The following is a 22,321-nucleotide window of genomic DNA, read 5'->3' on the forward strand; positions in this document are numbered from 1 at the left end:
CACTCCTTCACTCTTTCACTCCTTCACTCCTTCACTCCTTCACTCCTTCACTCCTTCACTCCTTCACTCCTTCACTCCTTCACTCCTTCACTCCTTCACTCCTTCACTCCTTCACTCCTTCACTCCGTCACTTCTTCCCTTCTTTCCTCCTTCCCTCCTTCCCTCCTTCCCTCCTTCACTCCTTCACTCCTTCACTCCTTCACTCCTTCACTCCTTCACTCCTTCACTCCTTCACTCCTTCACTCCTTCACTCCTTCACTCCTTCACTCCTTCACTCCTTCACTCCTTCACTCCTTCACTCCTTCACTCCTTCACTCCTTCACTCCTTCACTCCTTCACTCCTTCACTCCTTCACTCCTTCACTCCTTCACTCCTTCACTCCTTCACTCCTTCACTCCTTCACTCCTTTACATAAAGAAACCCAGGGAGGGGGAACTCCCATATGAAAAGGCAAGGGATGCTCGTCGGAAAATTTGAATTTAACTTCCAAGGGACGTTGCTTGAGCTTCATTAGACGCCTAAAACATACCACTTGAAACGAATAGGTTTTATTACTAGCCACTGTTCAAGAAAGGATCCCGCGCGCACTTGTAGACCCTACTCACGTACTCGAGACATCAGCGGAAATCAAGCCTGAAAACAGAAATTAAATGAGAGCGTTTCTTTTATTATTTCCTCGAGTGCACCCTAAAGGATACTTTGACAGCTAAAAATGATGACGTTTCGTCATCAACACCCTAAGTGAGACCAGAATCCTTGATGTCTACCAGAGACGACGAACATCCCCGACGTTTTCATATAGGAGTCCTCCCCGGGTTTCGAACATCAACCGTCTACGGAGGACATATTTAGGTCCGCACTTAACATTCCCATCAGGAATTGTCTGAAAAAGTGAGACACTGTTTTTTCGTGAGTACACAATTCATTTTCAATTTCAACTATGGTTACGCTTTAGGATTTAAAATCTTTTTAGCTTGAATTTGCATATTATCCTCTTCCTTTCAGGTTTGTTAAAAACGATCCCATGCACTTTATTGATATCGCCACCTACTTCTACGACGCTTGTGTTGACATGGTATAAGTTGAGGATCACTTCTTATGTTCTAGATTTCTTTGGTTTTCGGTTATGAAATGGCCAAAGCTAAAGAAGTCTACAAACCAGACTGAAAAAAAGATAGAAAGTTTAATGTTAACATTAAAGATCTCGGAGGGGGAGTGACATTTGAGGGGGGGACCGTTCAGGGAAAGGGGAAGAAGGATTAGTAATCCTACAGTCTCAGTAGTTATGGAAAGTTTTTGAGATACTTAAGGGTTGGCCCACATTAGGGGACATATTGCGGGGACGTTAAGCTTGAACAACCCCCTTCGTGTGTACCCACCAAGCCACTGCTGGTAAAATTGGTATCTTAGTTTGCAAATCATTAAGTTACATTGAAACCGTTCTTAAGTAAATAACCTGACCACCGACTACAACTCGAAAATTACCTATGGCAAATTACGAGTTAAAAATGGGAAAAATTACTCCCATCTCATTTTCAAGTAAAATAACATGTAAAACTAGTGTATCTAAGAGACAGTAATGCTGCGTCACATTCCCCTGATAGTGTGATTTAAGAGATTTAAGAGCACCCTTCCCACCGCAAATGGTATTCTGTCGTAGCACGGGATTGGTTTTCTTAGTTCATTGGCTTCATACTAAAACGAATTCGATTGTTCTTGTTGTTGTTTTTTTTCCGGGGTGAGGGGGGGGGGGGGGGGCAGGGTGGAGGTAATTTATGTTGAAAATTGGCAATCATAACCATGGTGTATGGTGAGTCGTTGCTATGGTAACATTTCATTTTGTTTTTGCTTTGAAAGAAGTTAGGCCAAGAAAATACATAATTGCTGATCCCCTTTATTTGAAATAACTAACACTGACAGTTTATCGCATATCAATCCTTAGGCGTCATTTGTATCATTTGGGCATTTTTGTCATTAAATACAACTGTTGCCTCAACAGTAAGGATCACTTCAGTGATGTCATCATCATTAAGATCTGCAAACTCTTCCTGAAAGTCAGCATCTTGTTCTCTCTTGATGGTGTACAGTTGTTTAATAGTATCGTCAAATATAATTAGGGATACTGTGTCTTTGCCAGTGATCGTAAGAATACTGGCCATAATTTTATAGGGACATTTGGTCTTTAGTTGCATTAGACCACACTCGGAACATTGGATGATTTTCTTGTCACTATGCATGACTTTTGAGTGGCACTTGTTGCAGCTTAACTATGACTGAACATTGTTAATTCCATCTGGTGGAAATTGCACCTTCAATTGTTGTGTCTTGTCTGGTATATCATCCTGTCGTTCTATCTTTAATTAATTGATGCCTTTATTTACAGTACTGTATTTGGTCAAAGTTTAATACATTTAGTTTGCGCCATTAAATTCTTTAATGGCAACATGTGATATATTGTAACAGTGGCCAGATTTCATTTTTCTTGTGTCCTGCGAAGAGAACCGCTGTTATCTGTAAACAAGGCTACTTGTTTAGTTAAAGTTTTCCCGCGAACATTCACAGTTTCAACAGTGCCAACGAATAAAATAGAAGCAGACAGCACGATATACTTGCGAGTTTGTCTGGAAATTTAGAGGAACTTATTGATTCTTCTTCTGGCTTGTCTTTATGGGTGACAGGTTTTGTAAATAGCCAACTATGCTTAGTCAGTCTAAAATAGAAGGACAAAATTATTGAGATTGAGTTGTTACTGATTAGACCAAAAGAAGTGAATACTGGGAGTAGATAGTACTGTGTCAATCTTTTCAGTGAGCTGGATTAGTATATCACAAGGTGTGAGAGGTCTTTGTGGATTCCAATCGGAAATTTTAGCTGCCTGAGGATTTTATAATGATACCTTCTTATGTATGTTCAATTTCAAGACAGGTACTGCATCAATTTAGGATAACGTGCATTTACAGCACAGAACTTGCCAGGTATTTCATTCACAATGTATGATCACATGCTACTCAAATTCGGGTGAAAATTAAATTATTGGAATGAAATAGGAACTCTTTGATCGAAATTGTGGGTTAAGTATATTTTCAATATTGTTCAATTTTTATCTTATTTACTAAGCAAATGGTAAAAATAGTAAACAACTTACCACTTGAATTATTCATACTGGGGTCTCCTGAAAAGGAAATTATTTTGAAAGAATTACTTGTTATTGCTTATGATTACACATACAAGCAGTTATTTAAATTTGTTATTTAAAAAGCTTCTTTGTGATTCCAAAAAGTCGATTCAATCTTTGTTCCTCCTCCTGTCTGTATTTCAAGGTGTTTGATTTTCTAATACTTTGAAGTCTATCAAAAGTATTTTGCTCTACTACAAGTAACGACAATTGTTAACTCTACTTAAACCTACACATATGTGATGTCCAATGTTTGTTCAGACTTTCCAATATGTACCCATGCTTTTGGTAAAGGTAATCTTTGGCTCTTGTGGATATCCAGGGTCCATGCAAGTTTAAGTGGTAGCTGTTGTCTCTCATGAACTGAATTGCCATATTGTGCAGAAACATCCACGGGAGCTATTGCAACTAAAGAAGGAATGTTTTCAGATATTGAGGGGCCGATATAATTGTCAAACTTAACAATAACAACAACAGGCAGATCTGGAGGTTTATGAGGAGTGGTATAAATGATATCCATTATTATTCCTGTTGAACCATTACAAAGACCAACAGATGGCCATAAGTTCATTGTAAGCATAACGAGGGCACCCGTTAAAATAAGTAGTGTTGGTTCCAATCCATACATTTCCTGAGGACTAATTTTGGCAGCTTGAGAACTTGAACGTTTTGCTGTAATTTTTGCAATTGGTTGTTTGAGTTGTAAGAGGGAACTGTAATTAAAAGTTGCCACTTCCCCATTGGTATAAAATAATCGAGTGGCAGAGTAGAATTGATCAATGTTATTAGCTTGTGCTGGTTGCGTAGTCAATAGCAGTTTCCATTCATCTTCAGATATATTTCTCCATTGGGCAATCGTAACAGTAGTTAGATAATGAGCATTCTGGACCAGCCAAAATTCCCAAGGTCAATTTCTGGGACACTTTTTGACCTGTAGGAACTTTGAATAATTTTTTTATCTGTCAAAGAAGAAGTTAATCTAAATAGTCACAAATTGTTTTCGTTGCCATTTTGCCTTTCTGAATATCCTGCAAATGTCTTTGTTTTTCTTCAGAAGAGTCTTGTTTTAATTTTTGTTCAGCGAAGAATCCTTTCAATGCTACTTCAGTAAGTTCACAAAGACCAGGATCATTCTTCAATATAGCTGTCCTATGGCAATGAATGCTACCTCTTGCTTGGAATCCATATCTGTACCAGTGCCATTCAGCCTAAAGTGTACCATACAACCAATGCTTTATGAAACTTTGTAAGCGTTGATTAAAAAACCAATCAGCAATGTGTGGATTGTCTATTACATTTTGTCTCCTTTCCTCGTTGGTACAATGATTTATTTGAAAACAATGAATGCAATTCTGGCCAATGCATGTCTGCTGATGAGAAGGTAAAAAAGATGGTTGGGGCACCTTTGCTGTTTATTATTGGTTTCAATCCATTTCGTCGTTTTTGCCAGTAAGCATTACTACCTGTTATGTTGCCCACAAATCTTGATAGCTTTGTCATAAAATTTGTTGAAGCATTATTTGATCCCATGTCACGCAATTGCTCTATTGTAACAGGAGCGTCACCTGGATTCTGTTTGATGAACACAGAACTTTGTTGTAAAGTGCGTTTTCTTTGAATCATATTAAGTGCCCAGTAGGGAAAGCGTGGATGTTTAGTAAAACGATAAACCCACTTGCCACTTAAGAATTCTCCAAATCTTAAAAGATGTTTAATGCTTTGAGAAAAAGGAAGATGTCTGTTTAAACTGTGATTAGTTGGATCACCTTTTCCATCAGGGAATAATGTTGGAAATACCATTGTAGCTAAATATGGCGTTGTATATTCATTGAATGGTTTATTTTGAATAGATGGCCAATTCAAAATTTTCCCTGCTATTTCCTCTTGAATTTCCTCTGTTTCCTGTTTTCCATTCTGTTGAATAGGAAGAAAGCTACTAGTTTGAGTGTCCTTGTTATAGATAACATCTGAATCACTTTCTAACTTCTGGACGAAGTTTTTGTCATCATTTTTTGTTTCAAATGTTGGAAGGTCTGATGACATACCATTTTCAGGCAGACAGTTTAAAGCATGTTGATCAATATTAACGTCGCTGTATTGAGGATTATGTAGGGTTAGCCAACGCAATGCCTCTTGAATGTTATGTCTTCTTACAGTGACTTCTTTGCAAGAGTTGTCTTTTCCTGTCATTTTCACGAGAATGAAAGGAATGTCTTTAGGCTAACGAGGCAATGATTTAGCAAGCTCTTTTAACATCTTGAGGAAATCTGATACAGTGCCCAGAATAGCCTCTTTGTCGTCCAGGTTTTATAAATACTCTCCGGCATTATTGGAAGAGCTCTGGCCATTAACATTTCTTCTATTTGTGTTACACCTTGCAATTCCTTAGACACTGAAGAAGGTATCATACAATTCTCCCTTGAAATTTTTTTAGGAAACTGCTTATCTCTTAAACAGTTGGCGCACACATAGCTAGAAAGTGTTTTCAATTTTACTATTTTTGCGAATTTTGGTTTTCTTTGGCCGGGCCTCAAAGCAGATTTTACACTGGTAAATAGTATGATCTAGGAATCTGTGAAATTTTGTCATATTTTTTAAAGCCAATTTTTCAATTGCATTGGATTTCATTGGGAGCTTTTTATGTTTACCACTTGCGTTTTGACCGCCTAGCATCTTTTTAGTTTTGAAAAAAACTATTTTTTTGCTTTTGAGTTTTTGCTTTGTGTTTTTGTCTGTGAGCACTTTTGGTTATTAGCATGTAATTGTGGTTTTTTATTTATTGTATTTTTAATTACTGGTATTGTAGAATGAAGATATTTTTTGCTTTGATATGCCATATTTGCTATTTTGTCATCATTTCGTGAGTCACAAGCTACTTGATCATCTACCAATCTAAGTTTTTTTTGCTATGTGTTATTGTACTATGTTGTTGTGATTCACGTTTTCTATCTTTTTTGTGCTTTGTAGTTTAGCACTTTCCTTTGTCAACATGCCCTTTGTTTGTCTTTGCTCAGTATAAATGTGCTTTCTGATTGTTTTTTTGCACTTGTTTCTTTCTTTCTATCATGGCTATGGATATCATCTGACTCGGAGTTCTGAGAAAACTGGTGCTTTAAATCACTTAAACAAACGTCTTGCACTACATCATAGTGAATTCTCTTTGATTGTTTCAAATAAACTGAACAACTGTTTTCAGGTTTTTCACCATCAATCATGGTTCTTGAAAATTTAAGCCATTTGTATGTATCCCCAAAATTGTGTGTATACAAAAATGTCCGTGGATATGTATGAGTGAAGCAGCGCTCAAAATTTCAATATCTGTTCCTCAAACTCTATTTTTGGCCACTTGAGAGCTGGCTAAATGATACTGTTGTGTGCTGCAGAAGAGAGTTACCCATTTTCTTTTAAGCTATGTTCACATACCTTCAATGCTTGCCTACTTTATAGTCGCTGAAAGAAATTTTCAAAACATTGGCAATTTACTATATGTCTCCGTAAAAGGTACGATTTTAAAAAGCAGTATCAAGTTTAAACACACAGTGGGAATAAGGCGTGCGAACACACCATTGAAATGAGGCATGCAAAAACACAGCAACAAAAATGAGATGCGTGTTTAAACACATCAATGACTAGTGTATGCAATCTGCAGGAAACAATCTCCTGCAAGAAAAGGGAGCAGCTGCTATTAAAAAAGGTGTGCAATGTCATGCAATCTATGCAACAACGACAAAAAATTGAAACCGCTTCCTGGAACTTATTCAAAGATTTATTTCTTGGTTGTCTTCAACCTCATGTAAAATATTTGAAGACTTTTCGTCATCTTGATTTGATATTAGAATTTGGTAACGACACAGTGTTGTGTGAAATAGTTAGCCTGGGTAGCTTGGCGGTTTAAGTAAATTGAACGTGCTAACAAAGCGGCAAAGCCGCGAAAACGAGCGGCGAAGCCGCTAGGAGCCTGAGGTAGAGATAACTGAGAAACCGCCTGCACGAATGACCAGCATCTTTTGTTAGTCCAATACGCTTGGTACTGGCCATTCCCATTGGATCAGAAAGCTAACACGTCAATCAAAATTTTCGGTTATCTCCCAAGGGACAGCTCCAAGGAACAACACTGATTACAATGTAGAGTTTTGGCGCGTAACAAGAAAATGGTCGAGAAAGCTCTGTCGAAAGCGTTGTCGCGCCTAAATATTCTTCGTGAAGATCGCGAAATGATTCTCAAACCTGAGCAAGAAACAGCTGTAAGCGAGTTACTTCATGGGAGAGATGTGCTGGCCGTTTTGCCAACAGGCTTTTTACCATAATTGCTACTAATCTCGCAATCTGGTTGGCTAATTTGCCGTTGTCGATAAGAGTCCAGACAACGCCATTTGCGTCAATGTGTCACGCAATGCCTTTTTCAGCTCGCGCTCTGAAAAAAGCATCTTCTTTGACGTTCGAGAACCTGCATCATTACTTGTTATTTCGCCGTTGAAAAGCATCATCGACGACCACATTTCAGAGATGTTGTCGCTGAACTTCACAGCAATGGAATTGCTGTCTGACAAAGTCAATTTGGTGCGAAATAATCCGCCGCAATTTCTTTATTGCTCTGCAGAGGCAGCGTTGGAGAAGCCGTTTCTTGCAGCGTTGCGAGAAGACAGCGAACTCCATCGAGCTGTGTCGGCGATCTTAGTTGACGAATCTCACACGGTGGAAGCTTGGACGGGGAAATGGCAAGATTCGATATTTGCTTTTTGCAGCGATTTTACCCGGGGGGAGGGGGTGGTGTACTCCCTGATCTGGGCTATATTGGTATGTGCGGCCCCAAAAGATATGGTTTTTCAGCTATTTTGGTCATAAATAGGGTATCGATTTTAGCTGATTTTGGCCATTTTGGTCATAAATAGGGTATGGTGTTTGCACTCTAGCCTTGATATGGGCATGTTTTTATGAAAAAGCGATTTTTTCATCATTATCAACAAAAGCCCTTCACAAATGATGTTTACTGTAATTTAACATTAGTCTGAACTTGGTAGAATTGATAGAGGAGTACAGCAAGGACACACCAAAAACAAGTGTATTTTCTGACACCATGTATTCTATCGCAAGTGTTTTCAACTACCTCATAAGGAAACTTAGAGAACAAGCCTAGAGAGATAAACAGAGGCACATCAAGGAAACGGATCCATTGCCTCATTGGCATATTCCATTCCCTTTCACATAAACAGTACAAGAGAGGCTACTACTTTCATTTTAAAAGAATGGAGCCGGTGAAGCGTGTTGCCATTGCTTCTACAGCACTGAGTATGGGGGTTAATTTTCCAGATGTTCGGTACATCGTGCTATTTGGCTCTGCCAGAAGCTTACTTGATTTTCATCAGGAAGCTGTGAGAGCTGGTCAAGATGGCCTGCTTGTCGATCACTTATTGTGCTTGTTTATGGCCAACAGTTGGCACACTGTGAGGAGGACGTGCGCGAAATCTTTTAGAAACAAGTGGACGATATTGGGTGGCAAGCTACAAGAGCTTTGATCCAAACATCGTCAGCTTGACAGGCTTCTGGTAGGTCGCGGAAGAAAAGAGTCAAATTTCGCAGGATTTTCAGGGACAAATTCGCGGGAAAAAACGGCCGATTTTGTGGGAATTTCGCGGGAATTTTCGAGGCCATTTTCGCCGAAAAACGATCGGTAAAACACGGCTGATTTCGCGAAGGTTTTCTGGGCAAATTTCGCTGGAAAGCGATTGGTTTTGCGCTGATTTGAGGAACGTGTTTAAATGAAACCAGATGCTCTTAGAGCATTTACTCAGGCTTCGTACCGCAATATGAAATCGTACTTTACAAGGAAGCTTATTGAACACAATAAAAACAAATAAGAGAATCAGGATATTAAAAACACAAGAGTTACGCTTAGATATTTACTATTCAAGAAGCTTCGCTGAATATCTTCTTTATCCAATTGCATGTTGTTTGCCTCATCTTCGAAGTTCTGTTCTATTTAGGTTGCGGTTAGCTCTACGTTTTGACCACGGGGTTATTTTCAATAGTGAACAGCATTTGCTCTTTTAACAACCATGCGCTCTAGAAATGCGCCAATGACAAAGCTTTTAACATTGTGGCTGCTCCCCAGTTTTTCGCAACATTAATCTAAGAACGCCTGGTAGGTTTGGGATGTTGTTTACTCGTTGCAGTGACGAAATTTCGAGGTAATTTAGCAAATTTACAGCCAGTAAGTAGCCCCAACAGCCAAGATAACTTTCAAACATGTTGTGCCGACAAGTATTTGGAAAGATTTCCAGCGAATTTCGCGGGATTTCGCGGATTTACTTGAAATCCGCGACCGCGCGAAATATCAGAAGCCCTGGGCCTCCGAACCTTGTCTCCACCTCATGACTGTTGTAATTCTTGTGGAACATCTTGTGCATGTGGTGATGGAAGTGGGTGCACGCAACCAATCAAATATTTTGACAAGCAACCAACACCATCAACTATAGTGCCAATTAAAAGTAGAAGTGTCACTGATGAAGAGAGGGCCATTTTGAAAGATGCACTCTCTGAGTTACAAGGTAGCCTTGTTTGCAGTGATGATTTGGCTGTTGGTATGGGTTCTCAAAGGAACTAGTTTCTGATGGTGTAGCTACCCGTCATAATCCGTTTATTCTGAATGATATAATTAGTAGTGTGCCTGTTTATTCAAAAAATCATGCTGTTAAAATTCTTGAGATTTTAAATGAGATTTTTAATGACATTGATGAGCATAGCTTAAAGGTGGTTCATCAATCACTTTGGGTGATGGACAAAACACTGACCCCTAGTCCATGGACTACCCTAACGGACTACCCCTAAAAAACACTATTTCAGATGAGTGGTATGTTAAGAAGCTGCGATTATATACTTACACTGCACGGAGGATGCGTTTCTTTTCGTTCCGCATCGCCTTCAGCCGCCATTTTGGACTGAGTCTCGCAAAACCACAAAAATTTCCACATAATTATAGTACTTATAGTCCAGGCCAGCCAAGAATACTACTGGCTCCTGCTGCTTCCACCCCACTCTGATTTTTTGTAGTGTAGTCATTGGAATTTCTTGCAGTCCATAGCTTTATCCTCATTCCCATTTCTATTTCATTTTGATACACTCAGGAAAAAACCAGAATACTAGCTGCATCTGTGCCATCATTTTTGGCACAAAACAAGCAAAACAAATCATGAGTAACAATCTGAAGATCATTTCGTCTGTTCGAGAAAGACTGAGCTACTGAATCACATGGGAGCAAGATTGAGTTGTCCACAGAATATTTGATTTGATTTGAGTCTACGCTTTTTGTGTACAGTGGTTGTTTTATTCAGTGTAGTTATTCAAAATGGCGGCTGAAGGCGATGCAGACCGAAAAGAAAAGCATCCTCCATGCATTATAAGTATATAATCGCAGCTTCTTAACATACCACTCATCTGAAATAGTATTTTTTAGGGGCAGTCCATTTCGGTAGTCCATTAGGGTAGTCCATGGACTAGGGGTCAGTGTTTTGTCCATCACCATCACTTTCAGTGAGGAGTTTTTTACTAGACTTGAAGAACTGCTCCTTTGTGATTATGTTGAGTTTCAAAAGGATTTACCAGATCCAGATGCCTTACCAGAGTGAGTGATATACTCCTGGTATTTTATGTAATGGATATCATATACATAAGTTTTTAGGTTTTTCTATTAGCTTAACTAATATAAACGAAAAAGAAGGAGGGCTCAGTAGATATCACTCTGAAACGGGCAGTGAAAATTATGCTGTATATACTAGCCCTCTTAGCTTTAGGTTTCAAACTAATTCCCTCGATTGATTAATAATTTGGTACTGATTCAAAACAGAACTAATGATGGTATTTGATTGAGTGTTGGTAAACCAAAACAAAAATAAAACACATCAGATGACTTCTCTCACTAAATGAAATCAGCAAAATGAACTAAGTTATTACCTTATCAAGTGATTTGAAGTGATTAATTAAAGTATAAAACTACACTTTATTCTAGTGACAAGGCATTTTCATTTAAACCTTTTAAGTACACCATCCCCTTAACTAAGGCAAATAAGGTATGCCAAAAAAATAATGTTTGAACTTGTATTAAAATTATGGTTAATTCAAAAACATCAATGTAGAAAACTATATGTCCTAGCCAAATGCTATTGTCATGTTAGGATACAGCCTTCTTGTTACAGAAAGACATAATTATCTAGTTTTGGATTAATGGAGAATAAAATAATTATCTACTTGAGTGTCTCTTAACTGGGGATCTTTTAAAGACTTGATAACATAGTTCAAAATTTAAATGTGCCATTTAAGCAATAGACCACAACTTTTTATGGTTTATAGGCTGATGAACCACGCGGGATGTTGGAAGAACACTCGAAGAATTCGTAAATCACTCGCCTGCAGCTCGTAATTTTCGAATTCTTCTTGTGTTCTTCCACATCCCAACTGGTTTATCAACCTATAAACCATAAAAAACTTTGGTCTATTGCTTTTATATAATAATTCAGAAGACACGCAAAATTTCCATGAGTTTACTGGCACAATAAACAATAGCTGATTGACCAATCAGAGCCACGCATTCATTTGATTATTTTATAATACTCATGTACAATTAAATCTGTTTGTTCAAGTCACAGATTGAGAGCAAAAATAACTTCTTATTTACATGTATACCAGGGCTCGGAAAAAGTGCTGTACGATTGTCTGGGGCATGTATATTTTCTTGCTGGGCAAGTAACTTTACATTCTCATTTGTCCAATGGTCAAGGGCTCAGGTATGTCATTGGTCGACTAAATCAATAAAGAGCCAACTTCCATTGGTTCAACGGTATTAGCAATTCGAGCTGCTGAATCTTCATTGATACTGGCAGCAAGTGACTTCCACGTGCTCTTAACATCATGATTGAACTGCTTAGTTCGCAAGTCCAGTGGAATGTTCATTCCTGGCAAGCCATGTTTGTTAAATGTTCTATTCCATTTAGGGTCATGCGCATCTGTTTCCGACAAAATGGCTTCAATTTTGGGATATTTGGTCTTGCCATGTGCTTTGTACAGTAGCAGAGCAACCTTGAAAAGGTCAGGCAGCCTCTCATCGTATCCCTCTATACTTGTATCGCCAAACTCGAACAAAATGAGACCAAAGGCCAGCTTTGCCTGATGGTAATTGAAAGGGAAATCATCCTTTGCTGCTCCCCCATTTGCCTCCCCCTGCGGATCCTGAGCCTTGAGAGTGACATTGGGATGTGCCTTGCTTTCATGGCTAGAAAAGGAAGAAACCAAATTTACACTCAGGAATTGCCTACTAGTTACATTGTACTATTACATACCGGTAGTTTCCCAGGGATTACAAAATTAATGATTTTGCGATTTCAGGAACCTCTCAAAACCTTTAGATTAAAGAAACTGATGATCTTTCCTGCCAAAAAAGTAAGACATTTTACTTGACTTTGGTATGCATGTGTGTGTGTGTGGGGTGGGGGGCACTTACAAGCATAACAACATAATGTTTTTATTTTTACTCACCTATTTCTGGTAGCTTTAATTGAGAATACCAGACCACATGACACTCTGCAGTGGAAAAAAACCCAGCATGTCTTTCTTCTTCCCAGGCTCATACCTTTTTCACACCAGGCCATGTTGCATAACTTCGTGCCTGAGACAATGAAAACAAAAGGACTAAACTAACACAAATTGTTGGTTTATTCATTTATTTCATCATTATTGTTCATTGAAAAAGTGTTAAGTGAACATGAACGTCTTCTGCGGGGTTACAAGAAGTTTTCCCTTTCATGGAGGTAATGATGGTTTTGCTGAAAAGCAGTCTGTTAACACTCAGAGACATACATACATTTTTCTTCAATTAGTTGGTAGAATTTGACTCTGTTGGAATGAAGTTCACATAAGTTTTATCACATCGCTCTATTCGACACAAAAAACCATTTGCACCCATAGCACTTTCCAGCTCATGAACCTGCTGAACCAAAGGTTCGACTTCACTTCCAGTCATTAGATACGTCTCCACATATTTTATGCAAAGCTCATGTAGCCATTTCCTTAGACCTTCTTTTCCCAAGTCATCTTTTGATGGCATATCACAGTCTGGAGCATCTATTCCACATGAAAAAGTAAACAGAAGGAACAATGAGAGCATCACTTTAAAATGTTCACTACTGTGTATAGCTACATCAGTAATATTACCACCTTCAGTCTTTGACACTCCTCCCTGACGAATTTCTTAACTTGATCTACTGTGGGTGAGGTTGAAGATTTTCAACTCAACTAGCTAGACCCTTTAATTTGCAAAAATGTTATTTTATTTTATTAAAACAATAAATAAATAAACAGTTTGTTAGCAGATCATAGAACACAGGTTGTAATGGTATACATTAAGGGTGTAGGAGTGACAACAGATTGTGTTACTAATGACCTTAAGTAACAGTGAAGCTACATGTATTGCTTTAGCTGCCTTTCCTTATACAGACCTCATGTTAACACCAGAAAGTATGAAAGTGAAGAATGATCATTGCGGTAAATTTTCCAATTTAAGCAATCAGAAAGAAGAAGCCTGAAAAAAATCAGGGCTTCAACGGGATTCAAACCCATGACCTCCGCGACACCAGTGCGATGCTCTACCAACTGAGCTATGAAGCCACCCATTGGGAGCGAGGTCAATTAATTGAGTTCATATCAGGCTTCCCGTGAGGAGTGAAATGATTTGAAGTATATATGAAATAATTCATATTTGAACTGTGGTTGCAGATGAAAGTGAAGAATGAGGTCACGGGTTCCAATCTCGTTTTTCAGGCTTCTTCTTTCCAATTGCTTAAATTGGAAAATTTACTGCGATGATCATTCTTCACTTTCATCTACAACCGCAGTTCAAATATGAATTATTTCATATATACTTCACATTACTCCTACGGAAAGATATGAACTCAATTAATTGACCTCGCTCCCAATGTGTGGGTTCATAGCTCAGTTGGTAGAGCATTGCACCGGTATCGTGGAGGTCACGGGTTCGAATCCCGTTGAAGCCCTGATTTTTTTTCAGGCTTCTTCTTTCCAATTGCTTAAATTGGAAAATTTACCGCGATGATCATTCTTCATTCTTCTGTGGTCTTGTTGTGTCTAAGTTAGGTTCATTGACCCTGTTCAGAACAGAGTACTGCTGTGTCCAATGTATGGAACGATTGCTGTGTTCTGTACCTTGAATTCTGGCATTAACCATCAAATCAACATTGTCCCCCATAAACCTAAGATTTATAGAAACATTATTTTACACATGACTATCTACATAAAGATAAGTTACTGAGTTTACACTCAACAGAAACCAAAAACATCCTTGACTTTTCACTGACCCGTGAACAATTTTCACTAACCTTGTATTGTGAGGATAACAATAAATTAAAGGTGCCTGTGAGCCAGCTCATGGATGAATTGGATGAATGTAGAAAAGCTAGCTGGATAAAAAGAGAAGAGGAATTGATCATTGTGGAGTTCTTCTTGGTAGAGCAGTGAAAAACAGCAAAATAAACATCCTTTGGTGCATGGGTTCGGATGTCCAGTGGTTGCTTGTTGACACCCTTTAGGTAAAGGTCAAGTCTGCAAACAGGCCAAGTGGCCCACCAGGCAGAGCTTATCCTGGTTTCTGTAGCATGAAGTGACTACAGTAGGGGTATTTCTACTCCCCCATGGATGGGATGCTAGTCCATTGCAGGGTTTCCCCCAGCATTAAGTTCGCCGGTACTCATTTATTTATGGGGGTGGAAAAAAGCCCTGTGAGAACAAAGTGTCTTGCCCAAGAACACAACACAATGTCCACGGCCAGGGCTGAAACCTGGACCACTTAATCTGGAGACGAACGCACTAACTGTGAGGCCACCGCGCCCCCACCATTTAGGTGGCTTAATTTGCTCTCTGTTAAAATTATTTTATAAATTATATATAATTATTTATTACATAATTGAAAGTAGATTTCAACAGAGTGCAACAACAAAGATTAAGATGAACACTGCTTTTATTATATTAGGAGCATTTTCTTTCTTATTAAGTGTACTGAAATACTGACTACCATAATATATGTAGCACATAAAAGCTAAGAGGAGACATTCTAGCCAACAGTTTCCTATACACAGAGATTACACAATTTTTGCTGAGTTATAAATAACAATCTTTACAGCAGCAGGACACACATGTAGTAGAAGTACAGCATGATAATCACCATTTTAAGAACTGAATGGAAGTTCAACAGGTATAAACTGGCACAGTTAGGATAGCTACTACTTCAAATAAACATCACAAGATTTGTATTTTATTAATAGAAACAGATTACCACCATTCAACTTTTGTGTTCCAGTTTATGATGGGAGTTAGTAGTTTCATTTAATTGTAGTCCTAATATAAAGACTGATTGTGATACTCTACATGTGTATGTTCATGTATATGAACATGATATAGAACTGCTAATTTTAAGTTTCTGTAAGTTATATACTGTAATTTCTGTATTCCACTGTAAAGCTATACGTTCATTTCTTGAGTTAAGGTTTGACACACATAGCGAGTTCAGATGGATTTCACTTGTTGACATTCTTGACTTAACGAAACATACATGGATAAAGTTCTAAAAGTGTTTCCAACTCTGTAATTATACATGCAGCTTGGAAAGCCATTTAATTTATATGCTTGTAACCAATGTCTTTTGCAAAGAATGAGTTTCAACAGTTCAAGTGTCAGCTGACTTAAGTCTTGAAAGCATCTTATTCCCTTAGTAAACAGTAGAATTCCACATCTATCTGCAATTCTCAGATTAATTCCATGAAGATTTAAGGGTGACTTGTGTTGTTAAAGCCAGTTTCTACTAAGTCTTTTGATATTATTTTTGGCAGCTGATAAACATGTATAGCATCAGTGATGTTGTTAATATTAACATCTGCTTACTGTCACTTGCATATTATACTGTAGTTGTTATTGCAGTGTTCATCTGGGTTATATGGAGATGCACAATACTACAACTTGCTTCACCTGCAATACACAATAAATATAATAGTGACACATTTTAAAAGGGTATAAATGATTATATGCAGAAAAAATATTGTATATCTTTAATTTGCTTCCCTTTCTCTTCCCCCCCCCCCCCCCTCCCCCAATAAAAAAAGGTACTTACCTAACTAAGGTGTCAAGTGATATTTCTTGCTTTTCTGGAAAGGGTTAATAAGAAAGAAAATGCCAGTTATAATGTCATGCTCTCCCTCAAGAAACATTGGAGCTAAAATAATTCTTTTAACCTGAAAAAAAAAGGTATTGTTATTTACAGCTTCTGAAAATTTTGGTAGAGTTACATGTGATGTCGAATCTCTATGAAGACTAAGAATTTAGCGACATGAATAGTACAGTAAATTCAAACCATTCTTTGTTTCTACCAATAAATTTTCTGACTGTTTTGCAGTGTGATTTAAATAATTGCTTGATACATTTAGATACATGTATTTATTTGGTATGTTAAGGTGGCCGAACACACGTGCGCTTTTGCTGATGCAATTTAGCGTGCGCACAAGGATTGGAAAAAACAAACATGCTGTCAATAGAGCGATCATTTTATTTACTCAACACCCGTACTATCTGTGCTATTTTTCTCTATTTAATTGAATGCAGTGCATTGATGGCTTTAGTCTTTTATTACAAAGATATGGTAGAAAAGGTAATGATTCAAAGAACTCAGCAATTATCAGCTTTTTCTTTCTCACCAAAAGAAACCAGTTAAATGCAGCGCATGCGTAGTAAGTCAAAAAATTGCGATTGAATGAAAAATTGTATTCTCGAAAATACGCCTATTTCACAAGAACCACTCATTAGAATTTCACAAAATTTGGCACGAAAATACTTCAGGAAATAAGTAACTGGAGAATTGAAAATAACTGAACTTTAACAAAGGAAATTCTAGATATTCTAGTGAACCTTAAACAAGGGATAATTAAAGATCTCTCTGTTAAATCATTAGCAAAATGGTGTTAACCTGTGAGAATCGTTACAAGCTTGTTACAGGCAAATTATAAAGAAAATCTAAGTACTAGATTTTATCCAAATAAACAAAACCGAGTTTAAAGGCCTGTTTATATTTATTCATGTTGCCATGGCAATGGCACATATGTCAGCTTAACCATCCAAAAACCAAAGTTCGTGTTGTTAACTTGCTTGCCACAATTTTTAGAGAAAAAGGTGAATGAAACACAGGTATCAAAAACTGTGTTCAGCCACCTTAAGTTTCCATATTCAGCTAAATTACATTAATAATGATCTCATATGATACATACAGGGAAATATTCAAACAGCTGTCACGGAAATATACTGTAAACACCGGCGTATAAGCCGCACTCGCACATAAGCCACACCCCAAGTTTGGCAACTTAAATTTTGAAAAAAGAAATTTGGAAAGAAAGTAAAGTAAATCAAAAGTGGAGTCTTGAGAAAGATGTCTTACATGTACATGCATTTCTTGAACGTGTCAACCTGCATATTAACTCACTAAAACAGAGAATACTAAAACTCTTACCTATAATTTTAGCACTGAGATAGTATGAAAATCCAATTTAGACATAAATCTGATCTTTCTAGTTTCTGGCATTTTTAATCCAGTATTTTTCATTCCTGTCCATTTCTCAGTAGAATTTACATACGACAACATGAATGTTTCGATTCATTCGCTCGTAGCTTAGTAACCTGGCAGGCTTAGTAATGAAGAAATGGTCTGCGGCCATCGGCAACACTAAACATCTTTTTGGCAAAATGGAGATTCCCTATTGAGTGACATTCAGCTACTCAAGAAAGAGAACGTTAAACCGGTCAAAAGCTTTTGTAACGAAGAAGGTTTAAAAAATGATTAACATGAACAAACACGGCTCTTTTAGGAGCCGCAAAACTCGCAAAAGTACTGATCAATGCGTATTGTGGTATAATTTTATCAGTTTCTTATTATTTTACTACACAGGTCTATACAGACTGTAAAATTTTCGCTGAAAGGTGTTAATTTATGCAAATTTACAGCATGGTGTCCAGATGTTCTCGCAGATAAGCCGCATCCCCAATTTGATGCAAAAATTTTGAGCAACAAGGTGCGGCTTATATGCTGGTGTTTATGGTAAATAGGGTCATGATCACTGTAGTAAGACTCCAGAGTACCTGCTGATTGTACACATTGTGGTACATTGGTATAAACATGAGCTATCTGTGTATGGTAGTCAGTAGTAAACTGGTCAATGAACTGAGTGTATCCTCTGTCTGTTATAAGATATTTTTTTTAGAGCCTTTTGCTCTGAATTTACCTGCATGAGATCAATATTGAAATCTCCAAGCAGAGTCGTGAAGATGAGTAAGAGCATCAATTAACTGTGAAATTGTAACTTTAGTTTTCAAGCAATAGATACCAATGACATGAATATTTGGAATTGGTTGGCTTAAAACCTTTAACAGTGATTTCCAAATTATTAAAGTTATATCTGTATGGAATTTTAGTACAATTTAAATCATTCTTAATGTACAAAGCAGTTCCATATAGCAAGTTCTTATGTTAGACTGATTAAAGTCATTTCTGTAAAGAGTTAATTCACTAAGTTGATATGTATCATCTCTATATAACAAGCAAAGTCTTGTTTCTTCAACAAAAATGTTGACATCAGCTTCTTGAATGTTGTAATCACTTCGCACATCATCTATGTGGAGGTGGAGAGATCTCACATTCTGAAACAACATTGTTTTTGTTTGGGGTGAATTATCAGTCTGTAACACTGCTAAAGGCACAAGGCTTACTTGTGTTCTCAGTCTCCTCATTTCACCTTTAACTTTCTCACTAACCTTTATTTTGATTTCATTCCAATCAAGAATATGCAGTGCAGAGCTGTTTCATACACGGCTCAAGCCAACATAATACATATGCTCTCTTGTGGATGCTGGAAAATCAACTGCTTCAATTGCTGTGTCGCCTTGACAATGGTGAATAGTCTTGGCAGCAGTGGGTCTAAGTGGAAATTGGCGCCAGAGAATTTGGACCTGACTCTTTTATTGACTTGAAATTGTCTTGTTACTTCCAATACTGGTGCCCAATTTCTATTTACAGTTACCTTGTATAAATGTGCATTTTCTCTATGCTGGTTTCTGCGTATGTCAGGATGTTGAAATTAAATGAGACTGAAATAATACTTGGTCTGGTGGAATTTTCAACTCTGTAGTCTATGTGTTCTATGACACACTCTGCACCATTGGTGAGTCTGTCAGTCACATCAATATTAGTTGTCAGTCATATTTTGTTGCAGTTGCTACTGACACTAGCGAATATAAACCCATTGTCTTTGTTGGATAATCTGGAATTTTGTTTTTCATTTGTTTCTTGAGATCATCAGAAATGCCTCCGATTATAATGTCCACAGCCTTAATCTGAGCTTTATCAGCATTAGAGAGGGTATACAGAGCATTGTTGTGAGCATCTACGGATGAATTTGTAGTAAATAAATGTGCCATGCTCATAGGGTAATTATCTTGTCCAGGCCTTACATTCAAAAGTCTTTGTTTCAAAATTAAGTTATTATATCATCTTCAGAGTGCTTTCCCTCTCTCAAACGATCGAGTAGCTGAGCAAAGTCTTTGCAATCTTTTTGTCTCATCATTGCTACTTCAATTCAAAGAGGGTGAAGTACCGGTCACCCCAAAACGCAGACCATGCAGACTGCAGACAGCAGACAGCAGACTGCGGACTGTGCAGACCATGCAGACTGTGCAGACTGAGTACTTTATTTCTTGCTCTTGGTTTTGCATTTACTTTTATTTTGACTCGCATTTTTTTTTTTTTGGTTCTCGCTACAAAATAGTGTTCAATTATATATCAGAGCATTTGTCCTTATGACCAGTTATGCACAGGCGCTAGGACGCGCAAGCTCAGTATGTGACTGTTGTTCCAATAAACGAACACGCTATAGACTTTGTAAGGGAAACTCCCTTTAGTTCTAAATATACTTATATTTAAGTAAAGTTATTTTAAAATGTAGAAATAAACTTCTACTCTTGGTGTACCAAATGTAATTCCAAATAGCTGTTGGAACATTACAACCATCACGCCAAAAAAAGCCGAGTGCATGTAAAGATCACAGAAAACCGACTATCATTTGAAATTCTCAGCATAATATACGGTTGCTGTGATGAGTTTATGTGATGGTAAATTTATCTGGTTTTATGACAGTAGCGTTTTTATGGCGATTTAGACTAAGACTGGTCCCTCTTTTGCCTAGTCCATCGTGCGTGACGCAAAAGCAATCCTCGCGGAAATAATTTCACGGGGGAAATTTTTTTTTTTCTCAAGGTTTATTTACGGTCACAGACGGACTAAGCTCAGGGAAAGAGGGAATACTTGTAGTCTAATGGGTATCATATGTTGCTTTGTGATGCAAAAGCAATTTGTAGGACGATGTTGCTTCCAGTCACTGTCCTTCCTTCATTTATGAGGAGGAACGCAGACCACAGAAATTGAAAAACAAAAGGAACAACAACAACAACAACAACAAATTGAACAAAAGAAATAAAACGGCAAACCACAAACATGTTAAAAATAGACGCAATTTGCGCCCAAAATGTATGGAAGACATAAAAGAACACCCTATGTTGAGGTAGTAGTATATTTAGGACTAAAGGGAATTTCCCATACAAAGTCTTTTAAGTGTGGTCGTCTATTGAATGAACAGTCAGATGGTGAGTTTGTGCAGCCTGTGGATAAATAACAAACCGTTGGATATATTGAACACATTTTTTAACAAGAACTGAAAGGTTGTGAGTCAAGTGTTAGAAAAACAAGTACTCAGTTTGCATGGTCTGCACAGTCTGCACGGTCTGCATGGTCTGCACGGTCCGCAGTCTGCAGTCTGCAGTCTGCATGGTCTGTGTTTTGGGGTGACCGGTGAAGTACTGTCCAAATGTTAATTGCAAATTCATTATAGCCAGATTGGGAATTTTCAAAGACCACTTATCAAAAACTGGCTTAAGCTGGGAAAGATCTCCAACAGTTACCAAGCTTATTCCACCAAATGGTTCATTAGTTCCCATAATTTGTTGTAATAATAAGTTCAAAAAGTTTAACAAGCTACTTTCAACCATAGCAATCTCATCAATGAAATCACCCTAAGTTTGTTTAGTTTCGCTATAATATGGTATTCAGTCTGTCACTGTCCAGTGCACAAAACTCAAAACCTCTCTTGGGAGGTATCTCAAAAGCAGCATGTAGTGTATTGCCTTTAATGTTGAAATATGCTGCATTACAGGTAGGGGCAGTCTTGACAACTTTCACATCATCTGGATTTTCCCCCAGCGATACTATTTAGAAATCTAATCAGAACTTCATACAATGCATTTGTAACAGTACTTTTGCCAACTCCAGCACCTCCACTTAAGAATCAATTCTTTTGTTTTAACTCAATCATCTTTTGTTTTAATTGAATGTAATTAAGACATGATAAAAAAAAACTGTCTTTGATTTTCATTCAAAGAGCAGTCGACCCTAGTACCAGAGCTACTTTCCGAACGAAATAATCTAGAAATAATATCAAAGGCATAGTAAAAAATGCGACACAACCAGGAGGCTTACCTTAGCTTCAAGATGATACAACATTCGTTCGCCGTTGCATTGTTTCTGATTGTTTCCTCCTCCGGGTGACATTTTAAAAGACTTTAAAACGATTCGTCCTTGGTCGTGACATCGTCGCTTTTTAGCATGATAGCTTTAAAGATTTCGAAGCGAGTAACGTGGCTTTCAGGATTTTAATGTCCATAGCCGAAGCTAGTGTTCCATAGCTTGATAATTTTCCATTTTACCACTCCACGAAGACCTGCTCGTTAAAATTGAACGAATGTCGCGTTACGCTGTGCTGCCGCACAAAAATGGTATAGTAAGTCCTTCTAGTCATTCCATGTCCATTTGTCGCAGCTACTGTTGCTTAGCTTAACAACCGTTTCCATTTTAAAACTCCACAGATTGAACCAAAAACCATCTTCGTGCCCCGTTAACCGCCATGTATAATCTCCATGTTATCGGACAAAATTTTTCCTTTCCAGTGCCCTCTAAAATGTGCCAATCCTACAGGACGAACCATACTTAGCGGGGGAGGG

General features: G+C 37.8%; 3 protein-coding genes and 1 pseudogene across 15 annotated transcripts in view; 1 reads left to right on the forward strand and 3 right to left on the reverse strand.

Annotated features, from left to right (window-relative positions):
* The window catches only part of LOC149114157 (uncharacterized), a 72,401-nt gene that overhangs the window by 40,021 nt on the left and 10,059 nt on the right, over nt 1-22,321 (forward strand). The gene's annotated exons all lie outside the window — the stretch shown is intronic.
* On the reverse strand, nt 1,877-2,984 carry LOC149114160 (uncharacterized; annotated as a pseudogene).
* Nucleotides 3,142-4,124, reverse strand: LOC149114161 (uncharacterized). Its single transcript, XM_089287640.1, has 2 exons — nt 3,409-4,124; nt 3,142-3,172 (listed from the first exon to the last, which is right to left on the reverse strand). The coding sequence occupies exons 1-2, from the start codon at nt 3,801-3,803 to the stop codon at nt 3,154-3,156; spliced, it is 414 nt and encodes a 137-aa protein (XP_089143766.1). The 5' UTR covers nt 3,804-4,124; the 3' UTR covers nt 3,142-3,153.
* On the reverse strand, nt 9,831-22,271 carry LOC149114162 (uncharacterized). Of its 5 annotated transcripts, XM_089287630.1 has the most exons (7): nt 21,801-22,271; nt 16,344-16,377; nt 16,118-16,201; nt 14,560-14,636; nt 13,029-13,288; nt 12,704-12,833; nt 9,831-12,440 (listed from the first exon to the last, which is right to left on the reverse strand). In XM_089287630.1, exons 6-7 carry the CDS (start codon nt 12,814-12,816, stop codon nt 11,972-11,974), a joined length of 582 nt encoding a protein of 193 aa, XP_089143756.1. In that variant the 5' UTR covers nt 12,817-12,833; nt 13,029-13,288; nt 14,560-14,636; nt 16,118-16,201; nt 16,344-16,377; nt 21,801-22,271; the 3' UTR covers nt 9,831-11,971. The 5 variants fall into 5 exon arrangements, with proteins under 5 accessions (XP_089143756.1, XP_089143755.1, XP_089143758.1 ...); XM_089287629.1 differs by having other exon boundaries at nt 12,704-13,288; XM_089287632.1 differs by lacking the exon at nt 16,118-16,201 and having other exon boundaries at nt 12,704-13,288.

This window comes from Orbicella faveolata, unplaced genomic scaffold, assembly GCF_042242905.1.
Source record: "Orbicella faveolata isolate gen_17 unplaced genomic scaffold, um_ofav_v1 contig_14, whole genome shotgun sequence".
In the NCBI taxonomy this organism is placed as follows: domain Eukaryota; kingdom Metazoa; phylum Cnidaria; class Anthozoa; order Scleractinia; family Merulinidae; genus Orbicella; species Orbicella faveolata.

Bases quoted from the DNA above. Each gene is read 5' to 3' on its own strand.
- LOC149114162 (XM_089287633.1), bottom strand. From the start codon at position 12,816: ATGGCCTGGTGTGAAAAAGGTATGAGCCTGGGAAGAAGAAAGACATGC. The intron at 12,441-12,703 runs GTGAGTAAAAAT...TTCCTTTTCTAG, and splicing joins ATTAAAGCTACCAGAAATAG to CCATGAAAGCAAGGCACATC.
- LOC149114161 (XM_089287640.1), bottom strand. From the start codon at position 3,803: ATGTATGGATTGGAACCAACACTACTTATTTTAACGGGTGCCCTCGTT.